Source organism: Onychomys torridus, chromosome 15 (assembly GCF_903995425.1).
Source record: "Onychomys torridus chromosome 15, mOncTor1.1, whole genome shotgun sequence".
NCBI lineage: Eukaryota > Metazoa > Chordata > Mammalia > Rodentia > Cricetidae > Onychomys > Onychomys torridus.
This window is the reverse complement of record NC_050457.1, coordinates 15,157,169-15,177,038: the sequence shown is the minus strand read 5'-3', so window position 1 is coordinate 15,177,038 and position 19,870 is coordinate 15,157,169. Positions and strand designations below refer to the sequence as shown.

Genomic DNA, 19,870 nt, shown 5'->3' with positions numbered 1-19,870 from the left:
ACCTGTTTCTACATCAATGAAAAAAATCAAAGTACTGAACAATATGTATAATAAAAATTCATGTCAACAACCAAAAACGAGATATGCATACATTTATTCATCTTTGCATGCTTCTAACTAGATATGTTGTTACTTGCCAGGCATTGTGGCTCACATCTATGAACCTACAGGAGACTTTCCAGGAATCTGAGGCCCACGTTAGCTAAATGGCAAGTTCCAGGGCAGTCAGGGATGCTGCCAAGATTCAGTGTCAAAAACTAAAACCAAAAGAAGTCAGTAACAACATAAGTAAATACACACCCTCACAACATACTGGTATGCATAGTTACCCATGTCTTAGTTCCAGCTACCTCCCTATATACACCATTCTGTATTTAGGGATGGGATTCTGGAAATGGCATTTCATTACTTAGCTCCTTGCTGGGGGCGAGCTTTCTGTTGAGCTCTGCCTTTAAGAGATGCTAGCAGGACATCAAGCAGGCAGGCCTGTGGCTCCAAAAGTGAAGCAGCTGACAATCCTGGACATCAGTAACACCTATGCATAGGGATAGGTGTGTGTGCGTGCACACATGTGCACCCATGCATGCATGCGTGCGTAAACAAGAGGTCAGTATTGTGAATTTCCTTGAAATTGTCCTCTATGTATTTCTCAGATAAGGTCTCTGGCTGAGCCCAAAGTTCACTAATTGACTACATACACTTGCTGACCACCAAATCCCAAGCACCGAGGTACAGACAGGCTCTGCTGAACCCAGCTTTTGATGCGAGTCAAAACTAGGGTATGAACTCTGGTCCTCATGTGTGTAATAAGCACTCTAGTAGCTGATACATCTCCACAGCCCCACTAACACTTCCTCTGAAGCTCTGGTCTTGTCATCACGGCACCTTTTCAGCAGACCTATGTCCCTTCAAGAACATTTCTACACGTGTACCGATAGGCCTCAAGCTCATGGTTTCTAAACTTTTCTGTTTTCCTAAATTCTCTCACACTTTTTAAATGTGTACCATTTAAAAAAAAATTAACAAGATAAAGGATAAAACCAGTTCATGAGTGAATATCAGGGGTATCCAATTCATTTTCAAATAAAATGCCTGAGATTTCTAATCTAGAAAGAATGTGCTGTTCCCTCTAATTTCTAAGGTATAAGTATATGCACATATCAAACTAAATGCAAATAAATGCAACTGAAATAAAAATATTTAAAAGTTAAAACAAAAGAAAATTAACCAAAGGAAAAATCTGACCATGCTTTGAAGTAAATAATCTACAACTATGCTGTTCTATTCACATATGGCTCCCAGATTTAAATTTAGCTAGCTAACATTTCCCAGTTGTCCCTGCCACATCTCAGTTCTCCATAGTCATGTGACTGTTGGGAGCCTTACCAAATGGTCCACACTGGCAGCCTTCCATGAGCAGTCTCATCAGACAGCACTGATTGTTTTAGAAGGAAGAAAGATGAAAAATACATACATCTGTACATACATGCATCAATACATATATGTGTGTGTATGTGTGTGCATATGTGTGTATATATATATACATATATATATGTATACATATACATATAATTTTTATTGGGAAATGCCTCGCTGGTTCTTTGCTGTTTTGGTTTTGGTTTACTCTAAAGGTCATTAGGAGGTTATGAAAGGAAAGACTTTTCAGTATCTGTGTAACGAAAGTCTTAAAAAATTTACAAATGATATCTTGAAAAGAAGTGCGGGGTTGGGGATTTAGCTCAGTGGTACAGCGCTTGCCTAGCAAGTGCAAGGCCCTGGGTTCGGTCCTCAGCTCTGGCAAAAAAAATAAAAAATAAAAAAAGTGCAGGATGTCTAGGAGGATTTTTTTAAGGACAATATGGAAAACTGCAAGGATTCAACAAGTCAGAAGGCAAATTGCAGCTCAAAAGAAAAGCTAGTGGGAAATTCTCTGAGGCAAGAGAAAAACAAAAACACAACCAGTATCAGTTGTATCTAATCAATTTTAGCATCCATAAAATCCTAAAGACTTTTCCCCACTGTTCTCTGACCTTCTCATGAGTTCATGGAGATTAGAAATTCTACAGGGAATACAACCCTGTGACAAGAAGGGTGAGCTGATAGAGCAGCAGCAGCCCGTGTAATGCCCAAAAGAAGCAAGAAGGAACCGCGAGAGAACTCAGTGGTTCCTCTACTAAGGTTCACTGACTGCAGGGAAGACTTGAAAGAGAAAGGGTCATGCCCAAAGCCTTATTCTCATAGGCCATCCAGGTGACAGACATCTGACACACTCATGTACACATAAGATGTATAGTGACTACTGTGCCAAAAAAAGGACACAAAAATAGAAGAAGAAAAAACACAGAAACAACAAAAATAGAAAAATGACTGGTCCCAAGTGTGAAAGGCAACACTGTGGAGCACTGGCTACCTTCCAGACTATTCTATTCCACTTACTGTACTAATCCATGTAAAACCTGTGCAAACCTGCCATATTATCTTCTTTCAAAATTAAGAAAATTATCTAAGACGTGGACATATTCAAACTCAAGACATTTGGTGAAAAGGCACTTACAGTTGGACTGTATGACCTTCAATTAAAGCTCAAGACATTGGCTAGCAAGTACACTTTTATTTCATTCTTTATACAGGTGAAAGAGGACACAGAACTTTGAAGCCTACACTGTCCAATAACTGGGTATTGAAGAAGCAACCCATTCATCAGATGCTGCAAGGCTACCAATTTAGGCCAACTTCTTGGCCAGGAAAAGAGGTTAGCAAGAGTGTAAACTGTAAAAAAAAAAAAGGGGGGGGGGATGTATAACTCTACAGCAACATTTTACTCTTTTTTTTCCTCAAGACAAGGTATCTCTGTGTAGCCCCGGCTGCCCTAGAACTCACTCTGTAACCCAAGCTGGCCTCAAACTCAGAGATCCACTTTCCTTTGCCTTCTAAGTGCTAGAATTAAAGGTATGCATCACTACGCCTGGCTAGCATTTTAATAATTAATATTTGTTAACAATATCCAACCTCATTTCCAAGCATAAATATTATAAAAATTCCAAAAACCAACAGGAATTCTCTCTGGATATGAGAATACTGTAACAATAAAAACACAACTGGCAATGAGTACAAAGTACTAAAGTTGACCTAGAGTTGAGCAGTTTCCAAACATTCTCTTGCAGCTGAATTGACTGGTCGTGAAGACACAGCACCTACAGTAAGGAAGTGGGAAGCCACTCAAACTAGGTTTAGGTTTGGGGCGGTGATTAAAATTTGTCATACATCAAAAGTAACACTGAACTCATTACTGCTACCTAGTTAGAGAATAGTTTGACCACTACTGTTAGTCCAGTGTTCTCAGTTTCCTTTAGAAAGAGAAAAAAGAATGGAATTCCTGAATTTGTGAACAAGTTGGTCTCTGCATCTACATCTCTTTCTTGTGCCTCTTCTTGGGCCCTTTTCCTGCTTGTTTTATACTAGTCCACTGTGCTAGTTTTCATTTTATCTTACTATATTTTATTTTATAAAAAAAGGAAAGGCAAAAGGAGCTGGTCTAATATAATTAAGATCTTCACCTTTCTGACCAACAGGAAAACCATCTGGGCAGTCCGATTTCTGACAGCTTAGATTGGGAGCACTTTTTCAAAGATGAAGGCCACCTGAGTAGCTGGGCTGGTAAGAGACACACCTTGCTTATCCAAATGCCATGGACACAGCTTCAGCTTCAATGACCAGCCGTGTAAGTGGAAGAAACAGTTAAGCATGGTGATCTTCACTCAGAACTTATTACCATCACGGTCATTTTAACCTCACTGATCCTGAAGGAGAACTTGAAAATATAAAGAAGTGGCTACTTTGCATTGAACCTGAGTGAAAACATTAGATTGAAGTAACTATTTCAATCCTTTATCAGAATACTCAATCCAAGCAAGTCATTCTGCCTGTTGTAAGTTTCTTGGGTAACAGTTCTGAGTGAGGTGAAAATCTGGGGTACAGTAGGAAGGGCTGATAGGACGTCAACAGTCATATATAACCCAACTGCTTAAAGAGTCCTTCTACAAAGAGCACCCTCTAGCTCTGTGTGTTCCCAGTCAAGAGTGAAAGGAACTCTGAGGAGGGTGCCAAGCTCTAAATACTACACTCACTCATTTCTCTCTTCTGCCCTGTCTACAGTCAGGGGACAGGGAAACTCAGATATCGTAGCAGAAACTTGATGATGTTGCCCTTCTATTTTAAACTGCCATAGGCTCTTTCACAAGACGATAGTAGGAAAACCTCCTACTCAAGTACGTAATGGTCTTCCTGTGCGGGCCCCTGCAGGCTGCAATGACATCTTAAAAACAGGGAACCCTGAGAAAGACTTCCTAATGAACAACGACGACATCCAAGTCCTTTAGGTACGTAAGAGGAGAAAGGTTTAGGCAGAGTAACACAACACTGAGCACCATCCAGAAGCACAGCCTAGTGGTCTACACAGCAAACACAAGCAATTAGATATTGCAGACACTTACGATGTGAGGATATAAAAAAGGTACTGAAATATAACCAACTGGAATGATCAGGAACTCTAGCGTGTGCTCAGCAAAGTAATATCACAAATACACCCCAGGCTTCCATTTGTAAATTCAGAGCACTTAAGAGAATGTATGTTCTATATTTTAAATAATTCTAAATATATAAACCTAGTGTTTTTCTATGTCAAGACTCTATACCTAGGGAGACATCCTCCCTCCTTCCTGAAACTCTTCTCTGATGAGGACACTCACTGTAGACAGTGCTAGGCATCACAACAGTTTCTCTCAAGCATATCTTATGCTCTGACCATGTGCTTCACCCTACCCATCTACTAGTCTACTTCCTTACCCAGCCTCCCTTCTGCTTCCAGTGTGTGTGTGTGTGTATGTGTGTGTGTGTGTGTGTGTGTGTATGTGTGCATGTACACTTTTATGTAACCTACACTAAGTCTAGGATCTGCTAATGAAAGAATACATGATATAACCTTTCTCCAATTGGTTTATTTTACTCAATATAATGAACTCAAGTTGTATTTTCCCAGATAATAGTAAATCTATATTCTTCTTTATGACTGAATAAAACTTCACTGTGCATATTACCATATTTTATTTATTTATCCTTCAATTTATGAACACCTAAACAAGTAGTGTTATAATAACATGGATGGACAGCATATCTGTGGTGCACTGACCTAGAGTCCTATAGGTATAGATGCAGAGGAGATATACAGAGGTCATATGGTACTGAGCTCTGTGAGAAACTTATGGAAGTGATCTCCACAGTGACTGGAAATGTCCACAGCTCCCCACTAGAATTTTTACCCACATCCTCACTAGAATTTGTATTCAGCTACTACAGGGTGAGACGGCACTTCAAGGTAGGTCTAGCGTGCACTTCCTGATTGCTAAGCAAGAGAGAGTTTTCTTATTATTAACCATCTGTGCTTCATCTTCTGAAACAGACGTCTCATTAGCTCATGTATTGATAGAGGTGTTTGGTGTTGAATGTTGTTGACTTCTCCATATACTCTGGCTGTTAACTCTCTGTGAGATGTCTAGCTAGAAAAAACCTCTCCTGTGTGGGGGGCATCTGCTCACTTGAATGCTTACTGTACAGCAGCTCCATCACCTCTGCAATTCCATTCGACAATTTCTGGGTTTTACTTCCTGAGCTGTGGAATTTTACAAAAAATCCTTATCTATGCCTATGATTGAATTGTTTTCCTGATACTTCTATGCAACAGAGTTTCAAGTCTCATATTAAAGTCTCTGACACACATCTGCAACTGAGTTTTGCAAAGAGTAAGAAGAATTTAGTTTCATTTCCCAACGTATGGAATCAGACTTACCAGCACCATATTTGGAAATGCTTCCTGTTCTTCAATCTATATTTTCTACATGGTTGTCAAACATGTAAAACCATATAGCTTTAGGGGTTTAATACTTGGGTGCTCTATTTCATGAATCTACATATCTGTTTGGGGGCCAGCCCTACACTATTTTTGTTATCACAGACCTGTAATATAACTTGAAACGGGGTGCTTGAATCTCTGTAGCACTGTTCTTTTTCTCAAGACTGCAGCCTGGGGTTTTATATGCTCTCGTGTGAATTTTCGCATTCCTTCCTATTTCTGTGAAGAATTTTGTTATATTCTGATGGAGACTGCATTGTTTCTGAAGATCATTCTTGATAATACAGCCATTTTTCACTATACTGATACTGACAATCCATGAACATAGGAAGTGTTTTCTTCAATTTCCTTATTTGATATTTGTGGTGGTTTGAATCAGAATGGCAACCACAGGGTCATATATTTGAATGTATGGTCTGAGTGTTAATGTATGCACTTGTTTGAGAACAAAAGAATCACAAGTAAGCCATCCCTCCAGCGAAGCAATCTCAGCAATGGGTTTCCTACACACACGGCAAGTGTAAGACCAATGACCGTAGAAAGAACACAGACAATTTGATTCCTAGTTCATAACTCATTATTTTGTGTGACCCCAAGTTAATCATGGTCCAATTAATGAAAGGGCAATAATATATTGTGTCATGCAAATTTCTTAAAAGAATTTGAAATAATAAATATAATACCCCTTGATACATGATATGTCTACTACATAACAGAATTCAACATCCTCATTATCCTTACCATACTGTATATTAGAGAAGAAAAGAGAGTTCTGTTGTAAGAAAGCTCGGATGCAGAGCTGGAAGAAGTAAAAGAGGAGCAGACACTTGCCTGAAATGCCAGCACCCAGGAGGCTAAGGCGGGTGTGATGGCAAGATTGAGGTCAGCCTGTTTCCAACAACAAAATCCAACCAGAACAGAGAAGGGGAGAGAGAATAGCAAGAATTTGAAATGTTTCAAAACAATCAACTCTCATTTATGTAAAATAAAAACAAACAAATCTACATTATCAAAACTTGTAAACAAATGCTAACATAATGTTAGAAATAGGTGCAGGAAGGAAGCTTAATGTGTACACGCACATATGTGTCCATGTGTGCACATGCACAGGTGGACCAGCATTTATGAGCATCATGGAATTTGTGTGGAGCTCAGAGGACAACTTAGAGGGAGTCTGCTCTCTTCTTCCACAATGTTGTCCTGGGGATCAAACTCAGATCATCAGGCATCAACAAGGACTTTTACCCAAAGAGCCATCTCACTGGCCCTCATCTACATTTTCTGGAGACAGACCCTCCTGTGGCCTGAACTTTGATGAGCAGGCTGGCTGGCTAGTCTGTTTGCCTGTCTTCTCCTCCATGGTACTGGGGAATAGAAATGCACACCACCATAATCACATTTTGATATATGTATGTTCTGGAGATTAAACTAACAGAGGCATCTCCTCGGGCCTAGTGGAAGCTTCTAAAGCAAATTTGATTTCTTGATTATTATTGCCATGCTCAGATAACTTTCTAAGAGAATAAATGGCTAGAAAGTCTCCTAGAATGTTATTGAGTTGCACAGAGAATGTGTTTTGTGATACTAAAAATGCTTACCTAAAAATCTACGAAGATTATATTATACACAATGCGACCTGAGCATTTATTATATAACAACTTTCAAATCATCATTTTGTATATTTTTATTCATTTACATAGCAAATGTAATGCAAAAATACATAAAACATACCTCTGATAAAAATGTCTGGGCCGATTTCTGAGCTCCTACATGGAGCAGATATTCATATACATAGAGCGCTAACCTGGAAAACAGACGAGACATTCATTGAGAGGAGCAGATTTAAGATGTGTTTATCCATATCATTCTACATCAAAGACATTTATACACTAGTAGTGACCGAAAATAAACCTTTGCCCACACCCTTTAAATGAGAATATGTCTATATTCAGAAAGAAATTTAATTATACTAATGTGTCATTTATTAGAAAAAAAATTGCTACATATTATTCTTACATCATCTCACTTACTCAAATATTCTGCTATACTTGAAATAATCAATAGTTTAACATCAAAAATTAATAATTCCTGAATCCCATTTTAAGGTAAAAATTTCTGTCATTAGTAAAAAAGATGAATTTAATTGACTGGCTTTTATTACCTTTGGCCTTTTTTGTAGACAATATTGTTAACCCACCTATGTATACATCCAGATCAAAACGTGTTTCATATCAATGTTAACATTTGTTTACAAGTTTCTACCTTTTACTTAATCTTTTGATTTCATTATTAGACCAATCAATACTTTAGTTTAAAAAGCATCAAATTCACCAGCTAATCGGAGTATCATGCAAACTTCAAAGTTAATTTATTAATCATTTGGGGACTGAAGAGTTAAAAGTTAACACAAAATTATACATATATTTATTACTCAAATACAGAATGTGCAGTGTGTCATATATACTGCTCTCCGTATCTTGTGGATTCAGAATTTTTACACTGTACCATGTGGTTCGATTTCAGTTGAGCTGTTAAGATGTTATTCACAAACTCAATGAATCTGAGGCAGTATTTTAATGATATCTTGGACAGATGCCCAGATATCTCACAACAGTTCAGCTTCCACTGCAGTGTATTTACCAATATTGAACCAGGTTTACTGTAAATAATGCAATGTAACAATAACTACAATTCTGTATGGCTACACCACTTCTCTTGCCAAGGGAATTTTGATTATTAAAGATTGATGGCATCTGCAAAAGTGATAATATTCTTCATTCCCATAAAAACACACCAAGCATCTGTCACAAAAAAGGAAATCCTATTCAAATTAAGTTGTTCTGTCCATTTAATTGCCTCTCCATTTCAAATCAACAAATATTTTGCTGAGAACCACTAAGCACTGCCGGTAGACATTCCCGAAGTGACTCACAGACAAATGTGTGCCAGTGGCAGCGAGTACACAATACACTTGAGGAGGAAGGATTTCCTCCAGTGGGGTGGCACTCTTAGGACCGCATTGCTCCCTTCCCATGCATGCATGATGGACATGGCAGCTTCTTCCAAAAGCCATACCTCACAGTGGAAGTGTGGCTCACCCTGAGCACACCACAGGAAATACAGGCGTTGCAATGTGCCTCTGGTTTAAGCATACATTGCTGCTAGTGAATCTGAACACCCATTAAACACACATAGCTTGCACACCTTGACTCTCCATGAGCCACACACTCGTATGATTCACTGACTATGATGGCAAGTTTTACTCTGAAAAGGGAGAAACAGAATATCTCTCTGGATAGATGTGAAGCCTCAAAACTGCTCACCTGTGGCCAGATGCCTTACTGCTACATGAGAACAAATGTAACTTCATGTAATCCCTTATAACTTGTAAAGCCCTGGTTCTAAAGTACCCACTAGGAAGGAGATGGGGCCTGTGTCAAAGGCTGAAGGCTATTCTACCAAGTGTGAGGAATATAAAAGAGACAGAAGGAAGCAGAGGAACCATGATGGACGTGTAGGGAAGAGGCAGGGTGGCAACAGGGTCCACTGACATTTCTCACCAAGTTCCATCCTTTATACTGACCTCTTGTAGACTATTATTTTAAGGTGTGTTACTTTTGTTTATGTTGCATTTGTTTAAGTCAGTGAAGCTGTCTAAACACATGATGGTCTAACAAAGAGCTGCTTGGTCAATGGCAAGTCAGGAGAAAGAATAGGTGGGGCTGGCAGGCAGTGAGAATATATAAAAGGAGAAACTCTGGGAGAAGGAGAATCAGGGGCCAGCCACCCAGCTACACAGCAAGCCACCGAGTAAGATTTACAGAAGTAAAAGAACTGGAAAAGCCCAGAGGCAAAAGGTAGATGGGATAATTAAGGAAAGGAAAGCTGGCAAGAAACAAGCCAAGCTAAGGCCAGGCATTCATAAATAAGAATAAGCCTCCATGTGTGATTTATTTGGGAGCTGGGTGGTGGGCCCCCCAAAAGAGCAAAAAACAAACAAACAACAACACTGATCATGTCCAAAGTTAAATTTGCCTTATCTGTCTGCTTTTATGGTTCTTGTATTCAAAATAAAAATAATTAAAAAAAAAAAAAACAAACATTTGAGTATCAGCTTCCTGAATCTGCCAAATAGAATATGTTCCTTCCATTATTGACAGATAATTACTATTACAATTTTGGCTGGCTAAAAAACAAGTCATCCACTGGATACCAGTGATTCCTGCTCTTAAAGAGCCCACACAGCAACAGCAGGGGTTTTTAGCATTAGTACAGGTATTCTGTACTTCCCAACAGCTCCCACAATAACAGCACTGAAAACATCAAGATAAGAATACTTGAAAGTCCTTGTCTTAGTTAGGGTTATTTCTGTGATGAAACACCATGACCAAAGCAACTTGGGAGGAAAGGGTTTACTTGGCTTACACTTCCATATTACTGTTCCTCACTGAAGGAAATCAGGACAGGAACTCAAACAGGGCAGGAACCTGGAGGCAGGTGCTAATGCAGAGGCCATGGAGGGGTGCTGCTTACCGGCTTGCTCATCATGGCTTGCTCAGACTGCTTTCTTACATGACCACCAGCTCAGGGATGGTACCACCCACAATTGGCTAGGCTCCCCCCATCAATCACTATTAAGAAAATGCCCTACAGCTGGATCTTATGGAATTCTCAATTGAGGTTCCCTCCTTTCAAATTACTCTAGCCTGTGTCAAGCTGACATAAAACTAGCCAGCACAATTCTGGAAGGAAGATTCTGCAATAAAAGATACTATTGTCTGAAGACAAATATTTCAAGAACCAGAGAGTGACATTTCTCCATCTGTGCAGGTAAGTCATAATATATGTGGGTAAGATCACCAAACATGAGAGCAACACTTAATTTGGATCCAGTTGTTATCAAACAGGATGATTTTAAGAATATTGAAATTACTAACATTTAAAGGCATAAACTTTTGAATTAACAGTTTGTCTTTCTTTTTATGGTCTTTCAGAAATTTAAGTACTTTTTATAGCATAAAAATGGGTATTTATCCTAATGACATAATAACATTTAAGTATATAAAATAGCAGTGTTGTAGTAAAAGGCCACTGCAACAGGTAGACCCAGTTTCTTTTCTTCTTGATGCTACTTTGAAGAATGAAAAACCCATCAAAGATTCATGAATCAAATATCTTTAATTATCTTTCACTTCATTTTAAGTCAGTGATGACAAATGAGTTTGTTTCCACTTTGCTACCTTCTTTTATTTATCAAGGAAAAGTTACTCAAATAAACATAGCCTGAAATTTAAAGAATAGTTTTTTATAATTTTTAAAGTATTTTGGTTACATATTATACTTTCATAACTAGGTAGAGGCCATATAGAATTACAGCTTCAGAAAAAAGCTGCCTCTAATATCATACAATTAGCCTACCATTATCACGTTGACTGTGTTTATCCAGCAAATACTTATGAATGTGTGACTCTCTTAGATCAGTCATAGATATGGATGGCACTTAAGGAATCACTGGGTTTCACCCTCTCCAGGCATTCAGGAGCAGAAATGTAAGATTTTCTCTTAGGTACCAATTCTAGCAGAGCATCTCCTCAGAACACTTAAGATTTGGTTTCTTTGCTATGCACATTGGTTACAGGACATGAAGAAAGCCAAGTTGGCACTGACTAAGGGAATTTCCACCCCAGTGGCTGGTTTTCATAGTACTAGAGAAGGTGCTCTTCAGGACAGTAAGAGAAAAGTCATCATTAGTCTTACCCAGCTGGGAACTCGGTGAACTACAATAATGACCCACCACAGCAAAACATGCACATGGGTGCAGTGGTGGTACAGACATCAGGAAGGCAGTCAACTACTTTCTAATTGGACTGAAGGCCCATTCCACCTAAGAAACACATGCTTGGTACTGCAACTGTGTCTAAGAACTTGTGGTTGGTGAGGCATGCAGGTCCCAGGGATGGATCTACTAATATTTCTCTGCTCAATGGACACAGTATCAAACTCCCCTGTGAATTTGTATCTCTCAATCCATAGATTGTTCAGGCCCCAGGCTCCATCAGAGATTTTTCTTTGTGTAATGGAGCTGGTTAATGTGAAAACTCACAAGTTAAAGTACAGCAAATACATGTCAGTGACGTGCTCACCCACAAATGGAGCATCCACATCACATCCCATACCTAAGTCTCGGGGACCACCGTGAAAGAGGGAACAGAAAATTGTAAGAGTAGAGACTACAGAGAGTCACAGTGCAATGATGTCTTCTAGGAAAGGCAGAAATGCTTCACTCATGAGCTAACAGCAACTGGGGCTGCCTTCACAAGACCTACCAGTCAGCATTCTAGCATGGGGGCAGGGGTTCATGAAGCCCATCCCTGAGGATCCATGGACAGCTGATGGCTTCTGGGGAGGGAATCAGTTTTCTTTAATGGTGTGGCCCTTGGTAGCTCAATCACATTCCAGTGGATGACGCTAAGTCCATGAGTGTATGGGTGGCTCAAGTGAAGCTGATGGCTACTGAGGGGGGAGGGGAAGAACACAGAGTTGTGAGAGAGGTAGAGGTAGATTTGGGAGGTGCTGGGGGAGGAGATGAGGCAAATATGACTAAAATACACTGAATAAAATCTCAGCATCCATAAAAATATTTTTAATATTTGCTTTCAGTAGATAATGTACAGTTCCACAGTGAGAACATTATGGAGATAACATCTTCACTTCAGTTCCCCAATTGCTGCATAAAAAGACAACTAAAAAAATCAATTTGTTCATTATTGTATATTTCATGTGGGATTTTTTTGTTGTTGTTATTGTTAATTTAAAAATCTTCAAAAGGAAACTAACAACTTCCCTCTTTCTTATTCCCCTTTAAAAGAAAATAAAGCAAAATTAGGGAATCTCAAGGGATGGTAGGCTGATTCCTGAAGAATATTTTATGAAAGTAGGGCTGAACAGATGGCTCAGCAGTAACAGTACCAGCTGCTCTTCCAGAGGACCTGGGTTCAAGTCCCAGCACCCACATGGCAGCTCACAACCATCTGTAACTCAAGGATCCAACACCCTCATACAGCCATGTGTAGGCCTTAAATCCCAGCACCAATGAAGAAAAGCACTAAAGAATAGACTCTCTTACGCAAACAGTAAACCAGCCAATTGAAGATTTACATTTTCTCTTTGAAAGGGACTCCAAACAACCACTTCACATAAGTTTGTGCACACTGGGGAAAGCCTTCATTAAACACCCCAACCCCCTTAAATGACTAATTAGGTTCAATTCTTTCAGAGTTCAACAAACTGTTGCTGAGACATCACACCCTACCCTGATTCTTACTGTTTTAATTTTGCTTTGTCTTCAGTTCCTGTTCATTCCTGAGTGGTGCCTTCCAGATTCCAGGCACTAAGTCTTCAAAGACTCCTGCCAAAGGATACCAACTTTTGACCATCATAACCACCTCCTTCTACCAAGAGCTGCTGAATCACCCCAAGTAATGCCACATACCCCATCTTCCTTATAACCCCAAAGAGGGACCCACCCAGCCCTGTCGTTACTTCCTACCCTGCCTTAAAGTATCCAAGAGTGGCCATCCATTCCACAAAGATCTGGGTGCAGATCCAGGAGGAAGGAAACTTACGATAGTAACAACTTACATTTTTACTTTAAATATTGATAAAGAACACATTCTCTTACATGTCTTTCAAACACATGTGAGGTAGAGACAAGACACTTCCCTTCCTAAACTATTACATAATCCTAGTGTTGACCAGTGACACATATCTATGTCTAAATGTAATACCTGATGATAAAAAGCCAATAGTTTGTCAGGTTGCAGCCAGCTAAGGTGTCTCCAGAAGCATTTGGCAGCCACTGAAAGGCTACTCATGGGACTGTAAGCAGTTATTAGCCGTGAGACTAGAGCAGCCTGATCCAATGTTTAATAGCACTTGCGACCTGGTGTTAAGGAGGTGTGAAAAGTTAGAAATCTGTTTCTAACATTGTCTTTTTAAACTTCCTCCTCATTAACAGTTAGGCTAAAAAGCAGACTTGGAGTGTCAAAAACTGTGAAACCACATAATAATGCTAAAACGAAGCTTTTTTTTTTTTAAGTCATACTAAAACTGTCTATTTCCCCATATTCTCAAGATCAGTTGGCACAGGAAAGGACATGTTGGCTAGATAGGTAGTTAAGCACAAAAAAAAAAAAAAAAAAAAACCCCAACAACAACAACAACAAAACATGACTTTGCTGCTGCTTCATGCTGGGTCTAGAGGCAAGCAATACATGATCAAGTATATCCAGAAACAGAAAACACTTGCCTCCTGCAGATAGGTTAAAAATTAAATGTTTAATACAAACTTTGGAAAACTTCAAAGAGCAAAGATACAATAAGAATTAATTTAAGGAACTAATTGACAGCTGTGGAAATACAGTTACTCATAGGATTTAAATAAAACTTCCATCCAGGGCCACCAAGATGGCTCAGGCAGAAAGGGCACTTGCTGGCCAACACTGATGAGCTGAGTTCAATCCCTGGAACCCACGTGAATGGTCCAGAGAACCAACTCCACAAGCTGTCCTCCTCTGACCTCCACATGTGTATCATGCAGCGTGCGCACACATGCATACACAGAATTAAACACTAAGCAAACTTCCATCTACTCAGGGTGCTGGAGACACTGGAGCCACACCTGGAAACAGCTTAGGCTCATGCAAACTGAGGACAATCCGGGATTCCTGCTTGCAGTGGGACTCTGAAATACACAAATGGAGTCAGGGTCCATCTGCTGTACTGTGTGTGCTTTCCTCACAGAGCAGACTGTTATGTGCTTCCAGAGCACCAAGGGTGACATGCTGCTGCTTTTCCTGTAACTGACTTCGTTTCAGAATGTTAGTACCAAAACTAACATCACTAAACTTCCACTTAGGAGGAGCGACTGGTACTGGATCCCCCCACCCGGTCCCCCAGCTTTCTAAACTGTAGGTTGTAACCCCAAATGGAGTCACTTAGCTGAACGTGGCAGTAAAGAAATTTGGGGCAACAGATTTTTTAATATACAATTATCAAAACTTCATTCAAAATCAAATGAGCAATTCACTGAAGCTGCTTCTGGCAGTGTCTGTCTGCCTTGTGGCATCATGCAGCCTCACTGCAGGCTTGGTTCTGAGCACACATTAGCACCCTGCACTGTGCATCTCACCATGCCACACAGCAGCATGCCAACAAACACTGCCGCAAACCACACAGCCCTGATTCTGGACTTTTCTGCTGTCAATCAGAGTGTTTCTAAGACGCACACAAAGTTTTCTACTTTTTCAGAAACATATGGGTTTGAATTGTTTAAAAAAAAAGACTTCTCATTTTCTAGCATTGTTCTTGCTCATGTATCAAGCTAGGTTATGTTTGGATTATACTATGTTACAATGTTTGGTTTTAAGAATTGGTATTTTAAGCCGGGCGGTGGTGGCGCACGCCTTTAATCCCAGCACTCGGGAGGCAGAGGCAGGCGGATCTCTGGGAGTTTCGGGGCCAGCCTAGTCTACAGAGTGAGATCCAGGAAAGGCGCAAAGCTGCACAGAGAAACCCTGTCTCGAAAAAACAAACAAACAAAAAGAACTGGTATTTTAGTTACTTTCTTTTATTTCATAAAAATGGTCAAATAAAGTTTCACTTAGTGTTATCAAACAATTTCCAACAATTTCTGAAAGGCCCTAAATATACTTCTGCCATGTACCAGTGGCATTCTTGGCAATGATGATTGATTTTCAAAGTTTCAGTCAACACTGAAAGATGGGTGTGGACATAAAGGTGCGGGCAGTGCCGGGTACGTGTGCTGGGCAAATGTCGGCACTGGCCATCTTCTATCCCTCTCCACCTTAGTTTTTGAGACCGAGTCTATCAATGAACTTGGAGAAAGTGATGTCTCGCCTAGATGGGATGAACAGTAAGCTCTTGGGACCCTCCTGCCTGCTCCCACAAGGAGATGAAAACAACTTCCCTAATGCTACGACCCTTTAATACAGTTGTTTCAGTGACCCCCCCAACCATAAAATTATTTTTTGTTACTACCTCATAACTGTACTTTTGCTACTGTCATGAACCATAATGTAAATATCTGATATTCAGGATATCTGACATGCAACCCCTGTGAAGGGGTTATTTGATCCCCAAAGGGATCACAACCTAAAGGCTGGGAACCAGTGTTTAGAGGTTAAGACTCATGAGAATCCCCATCCATATTGGCATGTGTGCTGGCTAGTTTTTAAGTCAACTTGGCACAGACCAGTCAGGTGAGAAGAATCAACTTCAATTAAGAAAAGACCCCCACTAGATTGCCTGGTTGGCATGCCTGTGATGCATTTTCTTGATTGATGCCTTGATGTAAGTGGACCCAGGTCACTGTGGGTGGCACTACTCCTGGGCTGGTGGTCTTACGTGTTATGAGTAAACAGGCTGATCAAGATATGAGGAGAAAGCCACCAATAAGCAGCTCTCCTTAAGGCCTCTGCATCAGCTCCTGCTTCAGGGTTCCTGCCCTGACTTCCCTCAATAATGAAGTGTGGCCTCAGAGTTGTGAGCTAAAACAAACCCTTTCTTTCCCCAGTCACAGTCATGATGTTTTATCAACAGACACCCCAAGAGGGCACACCAGTCAGAGCTGTCATTTAGGCGGCATCTTATTGAAGCATCCACATTGTTGACCTCTCTTGTATGCAGCTCCCCCGTCTTATATACAAACATAATCTCACAGCAGATGTCCCATGATATCCCTCTTTCCACCCATTCTTCCATGATTGCCTCTAAGCCTAGGTACAGGGGTGGTGTTACAGATGAATCAGTTGGGGCTGCACTTGACAAGTTGTAGCTTTCTCTAACGGTTTCCATCTACTATGAAAAAAAAAAAATCTTTGATGAGCTATACTTATATGTGGGTATAAGTATTAAGACTGCAGTTAGGAATTAGACTGGTTTAAAAAATAACAATAGTAGTTTCTCTTCTAGGGTCCATGGCCTCATCAGCCATGGTTTGCTTTCATCTTTGGTAAATGGTAAAACTATATGTGTATCAAAGAATTAAAATAAATTTAATAAATTAAAGTAAATTTCTTTATTATCAATAAGTCATATATAACATAATTTATATATATATATATATCAAACATTTAGATATATACATACATAAAGAATAGATACTTTATGTACCTATATATCTGGGGTCACATACAAAAATTCTCAGATAAAGAGGGGTCAAATAGGAAAAGTTTGAAAGTCTCTGTTGTAAATAACCTGGAAACTGTGTAACACAAAACAACTGATTCTGGAGTCTAGAAAACAGCACAGGTCCATTATAGCCGAGAAAACAGGGATAAATTAGCTGTTTCCTGACATTTTTCTCTCTCTACCACAAAACACAGTCCACAACATGGTGCAGAAAGTAAGAAAGCCAAACACACAGGAGCAGTCTCTTTAGCTGGGGTTGGGGTGGCTAGGACACTGAGTGAGCTGGAATTTACAAAGCAGAGCAGCATGTAGAGCTCTATAGAAGAAAACATTCTCTTTCAAATTCAGAAAGGGGTGAGGGGCTGCAATGATGTGATTACAGTATAATCTCAAAAAGTAAAACAATTAGTTAAAAGGAATACTGAGGCCCTTGGGAGTGAAACTCCACCATAACAGGCAAAGCACCCTTTACCATTGCAGACACAATGCTGGAGCACACTTGCTGACTACTCAGACTTCAGTGAACACCAGGAGCCTCAGGAGAGACTTGGGACCACATTCCAGAAGCAGGCTTGAACCAGCTCTTGAGTAAAAGCTGTCATAGACTCTCCCTACCAATAGAAGCTGATTTTAACAACCAAATCAGGCTTTTAAGAATACATACGTGTAGCCAGGTCAATGTCCCTGAGAAGCAGGTTGAATAAAATAATTATCCCTCTCACCACTATGATGAATGAGAATGTTCCCCAGACACAGATAAGTCCCCAGTCTTAGGAGGTGTGACCTTGCTGGAGGAAGTATGTCACTGGGGGTGGGCTTTGGGGTTTCAAAGCCTCCTGCCGTTGCTCCTGTGAGCTCTCTCTGCTTCCTGTTTGTGATCTGAGATTTGAGTTCTTGGCTGCTTCTTCAGAGGGGCACTTCTGCCACTACTGCCCTTAACCTTCTGGAACCCTAATCCCAAATACACTCTTTCTTCTTTTGTTCCCCTGGTCATGGCGTTTCAGCAACAGAGATGACAGACCACTACTCTTCTCTTCCATCAATAATGTGATACAAGCTTCAAAATAAACAGTATTCAAATGACTTGGCCAAATTACTGAAATCGTGCTGAATTGTTACTGCTATAGGGAAAACAATATGAAGCACTAATTTAAAAAAAGTCAATGTAATGATAAATCTGCACCATTCTTTAATATTGAGTATTGTTATCCTGTGACATTCTGAAGTTTGCAGTTTTCTACACGGTTATAACTTCAATTTTGACATGAGATCAAGAGCAAGGGAAAGAAGTCACTTAAAGAATTCAAGTGAAGGCAAAATGTCCTAGAATAACTATTTTATTAAAAACGTGTCGCTATACATTTAAAGCCAATGAGACCTACAAAGTTTTCCACCAGAAGGGACACTACTAATTGGTAATGAGCTGCCTTCTGTAGACTGAGAAAGCAAACCCTGCTTGTTGCTAGAGCACAGTGGGTGTAGAGATTTACTTCGGTTAATTACTGCTAACAGGGATCCCCTGGCAGAGCACTTACCCAGTGAGCACACCGCGGCAATGTAGCAGTACCATTATGGCACCAGCAAAGACCGACATTAAACAGGGCTTTACCAAAAAGCTGGAGACACTGCTTTCTCCTGAGTTCCCCATGGTCAGTTTTACAACATAATGAATTCTTCTTCATGCACACAATTGTTAACTAACCAAATATTCTTAAGTAGCATAAAAATGATTTAATCCAGCTTCATTTTCTTAACACAAAGTTAAGTGTTCCTTTTAGAAAAGGAACAAACTACGCATAGTGATAAGGATCCATCTTCACTTCTGAAGCGAAATTAGATTTATGTTCTAGTGTATAAAAAACCCAACCTCATATTTCATAATATTCCATTTTGATTACTTTTAATCAGCTTAAACATTATTTAAATGTCTTAGCTTCAATTTCATTGTATAACAAATTTTCATCACATTAAATTACACTAAATATTTTAAAGAAAATTATTTGGATCACACTTGAAATTAGTGTGTTTAATGAAGTTCTTAATAAATTTATATTGTATTTATTCAAGGCAAGGTTATCACCATTTTCACAGAAAATTCAAAATAGAAAAATAGGAATTTTCTTTCCAAATTACTTTAAAAGTCAAAAAGTATCTCAGTCTTGACGCTGTGGGGCTGAGGACAAGCTCAATGTCTGCCTCACATACACAGGCCTTGGGCTCAACTCCCAGCACCATGCAGGAAAATCAAAAATATTGAAATTCTTTAAAACATCTTTGTATATTCAGAGCTTATGACAGTTTAAAGAGAAAAAGAACACTATGTCTGTAAAAGTCTACGGAAAGCATTAGACTGGACCGTGATCACTTGTGCGCCTGGCAAAGAGGAGCAGACACAAGGAGGTAAGACTAGGACTGGTGTGCACTGACAACACCAAACGCTGGCGAGGTCGGAGAGCGACAGGACATCCTGCACTGCTAGTGGAAACAGAAAACTGCACAGCAACTTTGGAAGGCAATATGGCTGCTTTATACAATGACGTATTATATTACAATCTAAAAAAGTTATGGAAATAACTAAAAGAACTAAAGAAATTCTTAACAAACTATCCCACCACTGTGCCCCTTGGTATGTGCCAAATCAGTTGAAATTTTATGTCCACACCCAACCCTGTTGCCCACAGCAGCTTTATTGATTGGAAGCAACCACGGTGGCATTCAGTGAGTGAATGGAAAAACAACAACACAAAACCT

The 19,870-nt window shown here is 39.7% G+C and overlaps 1 protein-coding gene across 4 annotated transcripts in view; it reads right to left on the bottom strand.

Moving 5' to 3' along the window:
• Ssbp2 (single stranded DNA binding protein 2) overlaps positions 1 to 19,870 on the bottom strand; it is a 260,509-nt gene that overhangs the window by 170,184 nt on the left and 70,455 nt on the right. For all 4 annotated transcript variants that reach the window (XM_036206881.1, XM_036206883.1, XM_036206882.1 and 1 more), the window contains exon 2: positions 7,640 to 7,712. In XM_036206881.1, coding sequence (XP_036062774.1) covers positions 7,640 to 7,712 — 73 coding nt within the window. The remainder of the gene's footprint in view (positions 1 to 7,639; positions 7,713 to 19,870) is intronic.